This window comes from Parasteatoda tepidariorum, chromosome 5 (assembly GCF_043381705.1).
Source record: "Parasteatoda tepidariorum isolate YZ-2023 chromosome 5, CAS_Ptep_4.0, whole genome shotgun sequence".
Classification (NCBI taxonomy): domain Eukaryota; kingdom Metazoa; phylum Arthropoda; class Arachnida; order Araneae; family Theridiidae; genus Parasteatoda; species Parasteatoda tepidariorum.
The window spans coordinates 86,528,002-86,539,920 of NC_092208.1; the positions used below are offsets into that span (position 1 = coordinate 86,528,002).

General features: G+C 27.8%; 1 protein-coding gene across 4 annotated transcripts in view; it reads left to right on the top strand.

Moving 5' to 3' along the window:
- LOC107450790 (methionine synthase reductase) overlaps nucleotides 1–10,840 on the top strand; it is a 36,814-nt gene extending 25,974 nt beyond the window's left edge. For 2 of the 4 annotated variants that reach the window (XM_043044440.2, XM_071180740.1), the window contains exons 9-15: nucleotides 5,168–5,348; nucleotides 5,435–5,477; nucleotides 5,881–6,067; nucleotides 7,211–7,335; nucleotides 9,199–9,282; nucleotides 9,445–9,680; nucleotides 10,655–10,840. In XM_043044440.2, coding sequence (XP_042900374.1) covers nucleotides 5,168–5,348; nucleotides 5,435–5,477; nucleotides 5,881–6,067; nucleotides 7,211–7,335; nucleotides 9,199–9,282; nucleotides 9,445–9,680; nucleotides 10,655–10,734 — 936 coding nt within the window. In that variant the 3' untranslated portion in view covers nucleotides 10,735–10,840. Of the gene's footprint in view, nucleotides 1–3,097; nucleotides 3,225–3,442; nucleotides 3,527–3,732; nucleotides 3,969–5,167; nucleotides 5,349–5,434; nucleotides 5,478–5,880; nucleotides 6,068–7,210; nucleotides 7,336–9,198; nucleotides 9,283–9,444; nucleotides 9,681–10,654 lie in introns of those variants that run through there. The other 2 variants (XM_043044442.2, XM_043044443.2) reach the window with 2 other exon arrangements.
- The last annotated feature ends 1,079 nt before the right edge of the window (nucleotides 10,841–11,919 follow it).

The following is an 11,919-nucleotide window of genomic DNA, read 5'->3' on the forward strand; positions in this document are numbered from 1 at the left end:
TTTTGTCCTCTTTTTACAAATGCATGGATGATGGTTAAAAGCTCTCTAAAATACTTCAATTATCCATGGATGGACCCTATGTCAATTGGAAATTCTATTAGAAGCTTCAGTGTGAATTAAAAGAGAAATATTCCCACCAGGTCATATTCATTGGCAGTTGTGGATTACACATAACGAATAATGCTTTTAAACATGGTGAAAATGGGATATGTTCCTTCTAATTTTTATTTTCAGAAAGAATTGTTGCTGCATAACATTTAGAGAAGGTTGTGTAAATTATGGATGAATAATTTCAGAAGCGATGTTTAATAGAGGAGAGGAGGCAACAAGCATTGTTGCTTCTTGTAAAATAGAAGAGAATAATTTTTAAAATTGGTCTTAGATTAAGGTCCTTGAAAATTTTGTTGAGGTCCTTGAAAAGTCCTGGAAAGTCCTTGAATTTCAATCTCATCATAGAGTGGGAACCCTGTATGAAAAAAGGCAAACCCATATCTACATTAGTACACTTGACCCTTGTTTTCCTAAGAAATATGGATGTTATAAAGTAAGGTTGCTGCAACGAGAGTACTCAAAACTATAGCAAATATTTACTCATAAATACTGGACTTACTTTGACAAAATTCATTAGCAATCTAATCAATCCACTTCCTTCCAAATTTTTAAGTCTGTTCTTAAAGCTCATATGGCATTTTGCTGGTTGCGAGCAGTCGTTTTCACTAAAATACTTACGCCCAAAAAACTGATAAGGTTAATTTTTAAAAAAATCAAGAAGAGCACACATACCATGAGTTTTATTTCCAAAATAAAATGTCTATTACAATATTTTACAAAAAGCAAGAACATAATTTTTAGACAAAAAATAATATTAATGAATCTATTAAAAATTTTTAAAAAGAAGTTTTTAAAGGTTAATGCATACAAGATATCCTATTTTCCTGGCATATATGCATTTATAACTTCCAATAATGAAAGAAATCGATATCCCATTATCTTTTTTGACCATATGTAATGCTAAGGAACAGCTAAGATAAAAGTTGGTGGTCCTGTCACTCTTTCTTCATTCATAGAAAATTCAAGGTGAAATAGTGATTTGAATCATTTCCTGGAAACTAGCTGTTCATGATCAATAGAAATATGTTTGCTTAAAAAGCTCAAAACTGATTAATGCCATTTCAGGGTGATATTCATGAAACGAATAATAAATGGAACAAAATTTTTGTCATTGTATCGAAAAGAACAGTCCAGTTTAAGTGGTCTAATAGGAATTAAAATAGTATCACATCATTGAAATAGCAAATAGGACTTTGTGTATCAATCACTATAATGAAGGAGTCACCATAATGGGGGATTGTTCTTAAGTGTGTAGACTGTAACTGGTTTATCACCTAAATAAGATTTGTAGTACATCAGAATATGCTCACTGAATGGGATGACTTGTTTCTATTTGATAACGATGCTGCATTCGGATTAAAAAAATCAAATGGATCCTCAGCGTTCTTACTTTAAAAAAAGCTTAGTTCTAATGTATTACATAATAAAATAGCTGGAAGACACAGCATTACTTCCTATTTTAATTATGAATGTGTATATACATATGAATGGTGTTTTCTACACTAGGGTGCACTGCAAGCTCTTTACCACATTTATACTGTTTCCTGAGTACTTTGAAGACATTTGCTGCACAATGTGATCATTGTGTTTTGAGACTATCTTGAGTAGTATTTCTTGTATACGTGTATTTGTCACCTGATTTATTATTTGTGTTTAAAAAATAATGGTTCTAAGAAGCAGCATTTGAAGAAGACCTGTCATTTCAAGATGTAAGAATCATAATTTGGAAGGAAAAAAAAGTCATTATAAAACACTTCTTACCTTGTCAACAATATACCAATTTCGAAATTTAAACCTAAAAAATAGTATGTACCAAATCTTGCTGCTGGAACAATATGCTAACACTGACGTATGATGGTACACGGCTTCCAACAAAGAACAAACAGTAATAAGTAATTAAAAAATGGCCCAATCAGGATTGCCGAAGCAAGTTCTTTCTAGATTTGTCACTATTTTTAACAATACATTTATAAATAGCTAAAACAAATTTTTACTTCAAACTCACCAGAATTACTTAATGTCATTAATATCTTATGAAATACCACAAATTTGAGCTCAGAAATTATATAATTTATTTCTTTTATTAAAAACAAAATTATCTCTTTTAAAATATCACCTCGCAGAATCAGCTGTAGTAAGCAGCTGTATACTTTCTAACCGGAAGTAGAGCAGGTCAACAGATCGTGATTGTTGTTGTTTACATTTATATTAAAACATCATCTGTAATATACTAATAATTTCAGATAAACTAAATTTTCGGTAATTGGGTACGCAAAAAGTCCAAAATAATTCACATTGAAGTTCTATTGTTTCTGCCTTTTTTTTAGGTACCGTGAAATCATGTAATAAAGTATTCTAAATGTTCAATGAAAATGAATAATTTTTAAATTGTGACTTGATAACTTCTCAAGAAAAAGATATTTGTTGTGTATTCTTTTTGTTGCATTTCATCTTTTTTTTTGCTTATAAGTACGCTTTGTCTCTTTTACAACAACTTTTAAAGTAAAAAAAATTGATAGGTTGAAAAAAATCATTCTATGTCCTATTCTACACTGAAATAACAGACAAAACTGGAAATCTTTTTAAAAACAATTGTTAAAAATTTGAAACATTAAACTTAGTTTCGATAGCTAACAGGAGGCAATGTTCAGTGCATTAAAATATATATACGTATATATATTTTCTATTAATTGTGCTTTTTTTGAAGGAAGGAAAAAAAAAAATACTGTCTGAGGGTTACCCATCCATTATGAAACTTTGACAATTTAATATATTCATTAGTAATGTAGGCCTACCTTCTATGAAATTTATTTCACTGCCTCTCTAAGTATACTAATATATGATTCATACTAAAAAATCATAGTAGGTGGGATTTGAATTGTGTGCTTGCACTTTATTTTAGTAAAAATGTTTCAAAATATAGTATTTGTTTTTGACGTTATACTTAGTATTTATAACTGATATTAGAGTCCATTTAATTTTTCAGGGAGAAATTTCAAAGTGAAGTAAAGCAAAATGATGTTTGGCTTTTTTATGGTTTGGCTTTTTTTGAAGGAAGGAAAAAAAAATACTGTCTGAGGGTTACCCATCCATTATGAAACTTTGACAATTTAATATATTCATTAGTAATGTAGGCCTACCTTCTATGAAATTTATTTCACTGCCTCTCTAAGTATACTAATATATGATTCATACTAAAAAATCATAGTAGGTGGGATTTGAATTGTGTGCTTGCACTTTATTTTAGTAAAAATGTTTCAAAATATAGTATTTGTTTTTGACGTTATACTTAGTATTTATAACTGATATTAGAGTCCATTTAATTTTTCAGGGAGAAATTTCAAAGTGAAGTAAAGCAAAATGATGTTTGGCTTTTTTATGGATGTCGATGGTCTAGTAGGGATTATTTATATAAGTAAGAAAAACTATAAAAATTTATTACTATCAAAAACTATTTATAGTATTTTTTATATAAATATTATACTATTATTTAACAATTTATGTAATTATTATGCAATCAAAAATAATGTAGGTCATAATTTTAATCTATCATCCTTTAATACGAATCCCTTTGATACAATTCTCAATTTTTTTTTAATACTCTTAATTTAATATCCTTAGGTCAGAGCTGCGAAGATTAAAGGAAGCTGGAATTTTAACTCATTTAATTGTTTCTCATTCTCAAGAGACATCTTGTTTTGTACAATCAAGATATGTTCATGAAAGCATTAGGCAACATGCATCTGGTTTGTTTGAGGCAATAAACAATGGGGCCAAAATATTGGTTTGTGGTGATGCTCAACATATGGCACATGATGTTCAACATGCATTTATTGATATAGTTATCCAATGCTTAGGTAATTATTGTTTTCTGCAGTAAACGGCTATTAAATTATTGTGAATGCATGTTTTTGTAATGCTATTTTTGTAATTAATAAACTATGTAATTTTGAGAGAAAAACTTTTAATTTTGACTGTTATTGTAGTGATCTAACTTTAGGATTAAATTAAAATAAAAGATGTAATTTGCATTTTATAAAATATTGAGTACAATATTTTATAGAAAACTTTTATGTTTTCCTTTAGTTGTCAAAACTCTTGACCTCTGAAACGCTTTAAAGATTTTTCTAACTCAACTCTTTCTTCCCTCAACTTTATTTCATAGGTAATTTTTTATTAATTTTTTTTTTTTTTTTTTTTTTATTTNAGTTTTGAAAGTTTTGTTTAGCTTATTTCTAATATTTAAGAAATGCCAAATTTTAAGTTCTTCTTTTTAGTTCTTGAATTTATTAATAGTTCCAAGCTTTTTTGTTTGTTTGTTTTTAACAATTAAGAAGTGCAAAATTTTGAATCCTTTGCAAATCAAGCTATAATGATAAAAGTAAGTATCACTATTTTCAATAAGTATATTACAATATGAATGTATATCCTTCTATAAGAATACATGTATATAGTTGCAAAATCAATAGCAATCATTTACAACATTCAGTTATAAAGGCAATTATGTGAAAATAATATATTGTCTGCTATATACCATAAATTAAAGAAAACAGGTTTTTGTCGGTGTTTACCTGTAAAAATACGGTTTTTACCACTGTCATGTCAAAAACCCAACCCTGGTTTCAACACACATTTTTTATTCATTATTATTAAAAACGCACTAGTTTAAATTGTAATCTTGTGAAAGTGAGAATTTTTTGTGAAAGTGAGAATTTTTTATGATATAAAATACAATGAGAAAAGTTATTATGGTATTAATTATATTTAATTAGAAAAGCATATTGCATTTCAAAAGCGAATATCAGTACTAGTACTTTTTTACTCATCTAAATGCTTGTAGCAGAACTTATTAATAACTTACTATTTAAGACTAGTGTTGACTATGATTATACATATGATGACATAGTTATGACTATGATTATACAGTTATAGTATTAGCTACACAATATACGTAATAATCTACACTTTGTCATTTTATTACTCTTTATCTTAAAGAATGTGTTTGCATTCCATTTTATTAAATTCCTAGCTTTTAAAAATAGTTCTAATTTTTCAGATATTGCTTCGGATTTTAGCTGAATACACTTCTAATCAAGATGAAAAAAACTGCCTTTTATTTCTCAGTAGTACAAATGGATCAAAGCATTATACAGACTGTATAAGAAAACCAAATATATCCATTCTTGATATTTTATTAAATTTTCCAACTTGTTCACCACCTGTAGAAATACTCTTGGGTCTGCATTTTACTAATATATTTTAAAATTTATATGTTTTTTATGTGATCTGAAATTTATTCAATGTTTTTTTCTTTTCTCTGTAGAATATCTTCCAAGTTTGAAACCACGATTTTATTCTGTATCAAGGTAATATATTTTTTTAAAAAGTCTTTTGCCCAAACTGATTAAAGTTGCTTCGGTTATCTAAAATAATGTATAAATATATCATAGAATTTATTTTTGGCCAAAAAGAGTCAGGAAATAATGCTTTTTTTTTTTACCAAACTCTGGAGGAATCCTTTATTAAACTTGAAAAATAACCACTCTTAAAATTTAGGGTAATAAGTATCCAATATGGTTCAAAGTAAATGAGTCTAATATCTATTACTGGACACTAAACCGAAAAGTATGTTTTTAAGAAATTTCACATTTTAAGTTTAAATGTCAGTGTTCTAAACATAAGTTACTTAAATGATATTGTCCTAAAAATTAGAACTATGCATTATTCAATAATCAATTTTGTTATTTGCCATTTTTTTTTCTCTAATAGCTCTCCCCTGGAAGATCCAGCAATATTCAAGATTGTTTTTAATGTCATAAAAGTGAAAAGAGGAGAAGGCAGAATACTTGACAGAGAAGGTATCTGTACAGGATGGCTAAATAAATTGTCCTCCCAATTTCATTCAGAAGTAGATCTATCAGAACAATTTTCAAATCTTGGATTGACATCTACTAAGGTATTTATCAGCTTAAAACCTAATACTGTACTAAAAAAAAGCACCACCCAGGATAACTTTTGATCTAATGATCAGATTTTCACATTCTTGGACTCAATCTAAATGGCTAGAGGGTATGACCTTAAATATGCTAATTAATACGTGCATACAATATTTTAAATTACGCAGTTAGACAGAAAGCGCATTTTCTCTGAATAAACATATCTTTTCTTTTGTTGACGGATTCAGATCTCTGACCCCCCAAATATGGGCCCAATAGTTTGGTCAGGAGAGCGGTCCAAAGTTTTGAACCTTTAATGTGAATTTTGCTTTACTTTTTGTGTATTTCTCTATGTCTCAAAAACTTTTTAAGCGAATTGAAAACTTTTTGCAAACAATTATAAAATTTGTTTACCCAGAAGTAAGTCCCTGTTAAAAGCAACTTTTAGTAAATATTTATTATTTTATTTAATAATGGTGGAGAAAATTTTGAGTTGTAAGGTATAAAATTTTTTACATCGTTTTAAAGAATATAATTTTACATGGCAAAATTTGAGCAAAATCAGTTGAATACTTCCTTAAAAATCAAATTTTAACTATATGATTTTTTTGAAATTCAATTTTTCAGGAACTATTCAACCAGTTTTGCTCAGATATCGTATTTTGCTTGGAAACTTCTTATATTATTCAGAGTGTTCTTTTTTGGGCACTATACAGTTTTAGCACAAATGAATTGTCTGGGTTTCAAATGTTTAGACTTTCAAACATACTACACACATTACATTCAGTAATACACAAATGAAAAGAAAAATGTATTACGCTATTTTTTTCAGTTACAAATGTTCGACATGTGACCTTTTTGTTACTCAACTGAAATCTAATCTGTTATTAATTTTGTCCTACATATTTTGTAGTTTCACGCTATAAATGGCCTTGAATCTGACACAAATGCTTTCTTTAAGGTCTTGTGGCATCAATATCTTATAGACAGTATCTTTTACTTGACTCCATGTTTTGGTGGTCTCAATTAGTCGGGGTTTTTGTTGTATGTCCCAAATTTGTAGCAACTAATTTATATATTTATTATACTTATTATATATTTATTATACTTATTATATACTTATTTTTATACCTGTTAACAATATTTGTGTTTTGTTCTTTTAGACTTCAGTCTATGTTTATAAAAGAACAAGCAACTACTTCCGATTTCCCAGTAATTTGGATACTCCTGTAATTATGGTTGGCCCTGGAACTGGATTAGCTCCTTTCATTGGCTATTTACAACACCGGTTTGTATTATTTTATTTTATGTTAATTGTATTGATACTGTAAATTTGAGCTCAGAAATTATATAATTTATTTCTTTTATTAAAAACAAAATTATCTTTTAAAATATCACCTTGCAGAATAGTAAGCAGCTGTATACTTTCTAACTGGAAGTAGAGCAGGTCAACAAACAGATCGTGATTGTTGTTTACATTTATATTAAACATTATATAAAAACACCATCCGCAACATAATAAGAATAATTTCAGATAAACTAAATTTTCGGTTATTGGGTACGCAAAGAGCCCAAAATAATTCACATTGGTGGAGTTCTGTTGTTTCTGCCTTTTTTCAGGGAACATGAAATCATGTAATGAAATAACCTGAATGTTCAATGAAAATTAATAATTTTTAAATTGAAATTGTGACTTGATAGCATCTCAAGAAAAAGATATTTATTCTGTATTCTTTTCGTTACCTTTCATCTTTTTTCGTTTATAAGTACACTTTGTCTCTTTTACAATAATTTTTGATGTAAAAAAATTGATAGGTTGAAAAAAAAAATCATTCTATGTCCTATTCTACACTGAAATAGTAGACAAAACTGGAAATCTTTTAAAAAAAATTGTTAAAAATTCGAAACATTAAAGTTTCAATAGCTAATAGGAGGCAATGTGCAGTGCATTAAAAAAAAAAGTTTTTTTTTCTCTATCAATTGTGCTATTTTTGAAGGAAGGAAAAAAAAATACTGTCTGAGGTTACTCAAAGATTATGAAAATTTGCCAATTTAATATATTCATTAGCAATGTAGGCCAACCTTCTGTGAAATTTTTTTCACTGCCTCTCTAAGTATACTAATATATGATTCATACTAAAAAATCATAGTAGGTGGGATTTAAATTGTGTGCTTGCACTTCATTTTGCTAAAAATGTTTCAAAATCAGGGATGAGATTCTTCCGCGGATTTCCGCTTTTTTTTTCAAATTTTTTTCCCGCTAATTTTCGCTGAAATTGTTTTTTGCACAAGTTAATGTGCAGCGAAATTATCGAAGTCCTTATTCCTCCCTCTGAAGTTTCTCTAAAAATCATTTCCTTGGGATAAAACTGGTTGACCTTTCTTTATACAGGGATGAGATTTTTTTCCCGACAAAAACTCCGATTCTCTAAAAGTTTCGTTTTTTTTTTTATAAATATCCCCCCTTTTTTTTTTTAATTTATTCGTAGAAGTAAAATAATTATATTTAATTACGATTTTCAAAATAAACAGAATATTCAATCTACGCCCTAGCTGCTAACCCTTCCGCATTTTTACTTATATTAGCTATTTTCTCCGATTTCACGCACAGAAAATAAGATTTTCCGTATTTTTTTCCCGTCGGCTGGATAGCTCGTATTTTCATAATTTAGACGTGGCTGCTTCTTGTATTCTGGCATGAAAATTAAAAAAAGAAAGAGAGCAAAAATAGAGGTGTATTTGCTCTGAAAATATTTATTTGCTCATTCAATTAATCTTGTAAATTTTTATTTATTATGTCTAACCAAAAACAATACAAACAAGCCTTTTAGAAATCCCAAGTCCAGACTCTGCAAATATCTTGATTTTTATTCACGCGATTTTAATATCAATCATTGATTTTCGTATTTACCTGATTTAAAAGTTGCGCATTGCGATTCTTATTTACGAGATTTAAAAATCCAATATCGTGTTTTGTATTTATGCATTTTTATAATCGCGATTTCATTTTTTTTCCCATCATTTGTTTTTTCTTTCTTGGATTTCCTCTTTTTTACTTTCTGACTACTCTCATCCCTGCAAAATGTAATATTTGTTTTTGACGTTATACTTACTATTTGTAACTGATATTAGAATCCATGTAATTTTTCAGAGAGAAATTTCAAAGTGAAATAAAACAAAATGACGTTTGGCTTTTTTATGGATGTCGATGGTCTAGTAGAGATTATTTATATAAGTAAGAAAAACTATCAAAATTTATTACTATCAAAAACTATTTATATGATTATTATACAATCAAAAATCATGTATGTCATAATTTTAATCTATCATCTTCTAATACGAATCCCTTTGATACAATTCTCAATTTTTTTTAATACTCTTTATTAAATGTCCTTAGGTCAGAGCTGCAGAGATTAAAGGAAGCTGGAATTTTAACTCATTTAATTGTTTCTCATTCTCAAGAGACATCTTGCTTTGTACAATCAAGGTATGTTCATGAAAGCATTAGGCAACATGCATCTGATTTGTTTGAGGCAATAAACAATGGGGCCAAAATATTGGTTTGTGGTGATGCTCAACATATGGCACATGATGTTCAACATGCATTTATTGATGTAGTTATCCAATGCTTAGGTAATTATTGTTTTCTACAGTAAACGGATATTAAATTATTGTGAATGCATGTTTTTGGCAATTTTGGACTGCCCCTCCCTTCTTGTCAACAAAAAATAAGCAAATTGCAAACGTAACTCTCGGTATTTTTTAAATTTTTTTTAAAGCTTTTACGGCGGTAATTAATAAATTATATAGATTTGAGAAAAAAACTTTTAATTTTGACTATTATTGTAGTGCACTAACTTTAGGATTAAATTAAAATAAAAGATGTCATTTGCACTAAACAAAATTTACATTTTGATTATTTTTTAAAATATTGAGTAGAATATTTTATAGAAAACTTTTTTGCTTTCCTTTAGTTGTCAAAACTCTTGACCTCTGAAACACTTTAAAGATTTTTCTAACTCAACTCTTTCTTCCCTCGACATTTGAAATGTTTCCATACGTAATTTGTTTTGTTTTTTTTGCATTGTAAAATTTTTGTAAAATATTTTTTTTTTTATATATATAAGGTGATTTTAATGTCTTACATTAGCTCTTACCCCACCTCGCACTTTGTCATCAAAAATAAGCTTCAAACCACAATCCCTGCCCATTGGCTGCTTACATAATATTTCCATTTTTTTTGTCTAAATATTTCAAAAACTGAATTAATTTTGATATGAAGTAGATCAGTGCCAATCTAAACTAATTGGTACCATTGCCTGTTTGGATTATATGAAATTCTTATTGCAATTTCTGTAACTTCATTTTTTGATGACATAATCTAGAATTCCAATTGGGTTCAATTACAATGCATTATATTTTTGGCAATCATTTTTTAAATGTTCTAGTAATGCATTTGATCATTTTTGTTTCGGATTCTATATGATTATGTAAATGTAAGCAACTCTTGAAGTAAATATTTTTCCATTAATAAATCCCTATTTCTTTTTGAATTTTAAGAGTTACTTCTTAATCCTTATATTATTAATTATATTTTCTCATTTTAGGTATTTCAGAAATTGAAGCAAAATCCTTTATTTGCAAATTACAAAGTGATCATAGATATGTTAATGATGTCTGGATTTAAAGTTTTATTTTATATCAATGATATTTAATTGCCATGTAATTAGCTTAAAATTTTTTTTTATATAATAAAGAAAACTTATGACATGTTTTCGACTTGAGAACAAAAATGCTCTTCTTATTTTCTGTCTCATCATTTCTGGTTTAAAAAAAGGAATTTGTTGCATTTGGTGACTTTAACTATTAAGCTTTTCTTTAATTACAATAAAAGTTTGAAACTTTAATTGTAATACATGTTTAAGGTCATTGAATACTTTGATTAGTTGTAGTAAAAAATGTAATAAATCACTTTTATATTATGCTTCTTAAATATAATAAATGGTTAATTACTTTTTTTAAATTATTTTAATAGAAATTATTTTTTTACGCTATCTTTTGTTATTGGTCATTTACCTATAGCCATACACATCATTTTAAGGTAACAACTCTTCACTCCTTACCCAGGTTCATATCTCTGTTACTGCAGAAGTGCATTAACAATTTAAGGGTCTTCTTTAAAACTAAATAGCAATACATAATAAAAAAATTTTTAACTACAATTTTTTTTTTGTCAGAATTAATGTTAGCGATTTTACTGCCAAGTACATACTAACTACTAATAATTCATACAAAGCTAAATTAAAATACCACAGTTTTCAATGAACGAGCTAAGAGAGCTCTGATTGCAAAATTATCCAAAATAAATAAATAAACAAGGTCAAGATTGGTCAGGAGAAGGGGTAATGCACCAAACATACATAGCACTAAAATAATAGGTGTATTTCTTTTTCTGAGCTGGTCAACACTTAAGTCATGTGTAAATGTGTTTCACACATGACTTAAGTGTTGTTAAATTAATGTAGAGATTTATTGTTAATATTTTAAAAACATGTAAAACTCATCATTTACTGGAAAAGCTTCTGGTTTTAGCTAGAAATTTACATGTAGCTCAAATATTTCTTTGATTCTCCCTTTAATTAAATACATTCATTGTTAAAATTTTGTCATATTTTTTCAGTCAAATAGGTTGAGCAAAATGAACTGAGGAAACACTATATTGTGTAAACATTGAAAATGCCACAAAAAAGTTTAGATTTGAGATGAACGATTTTAATATATGCAGATGTGTATGAAATATTGATAGTTACATTGGTATGTAATTTAAACTTAATAAGAAAATAAATTTTCTGTTGATTTATTTGACACTTAA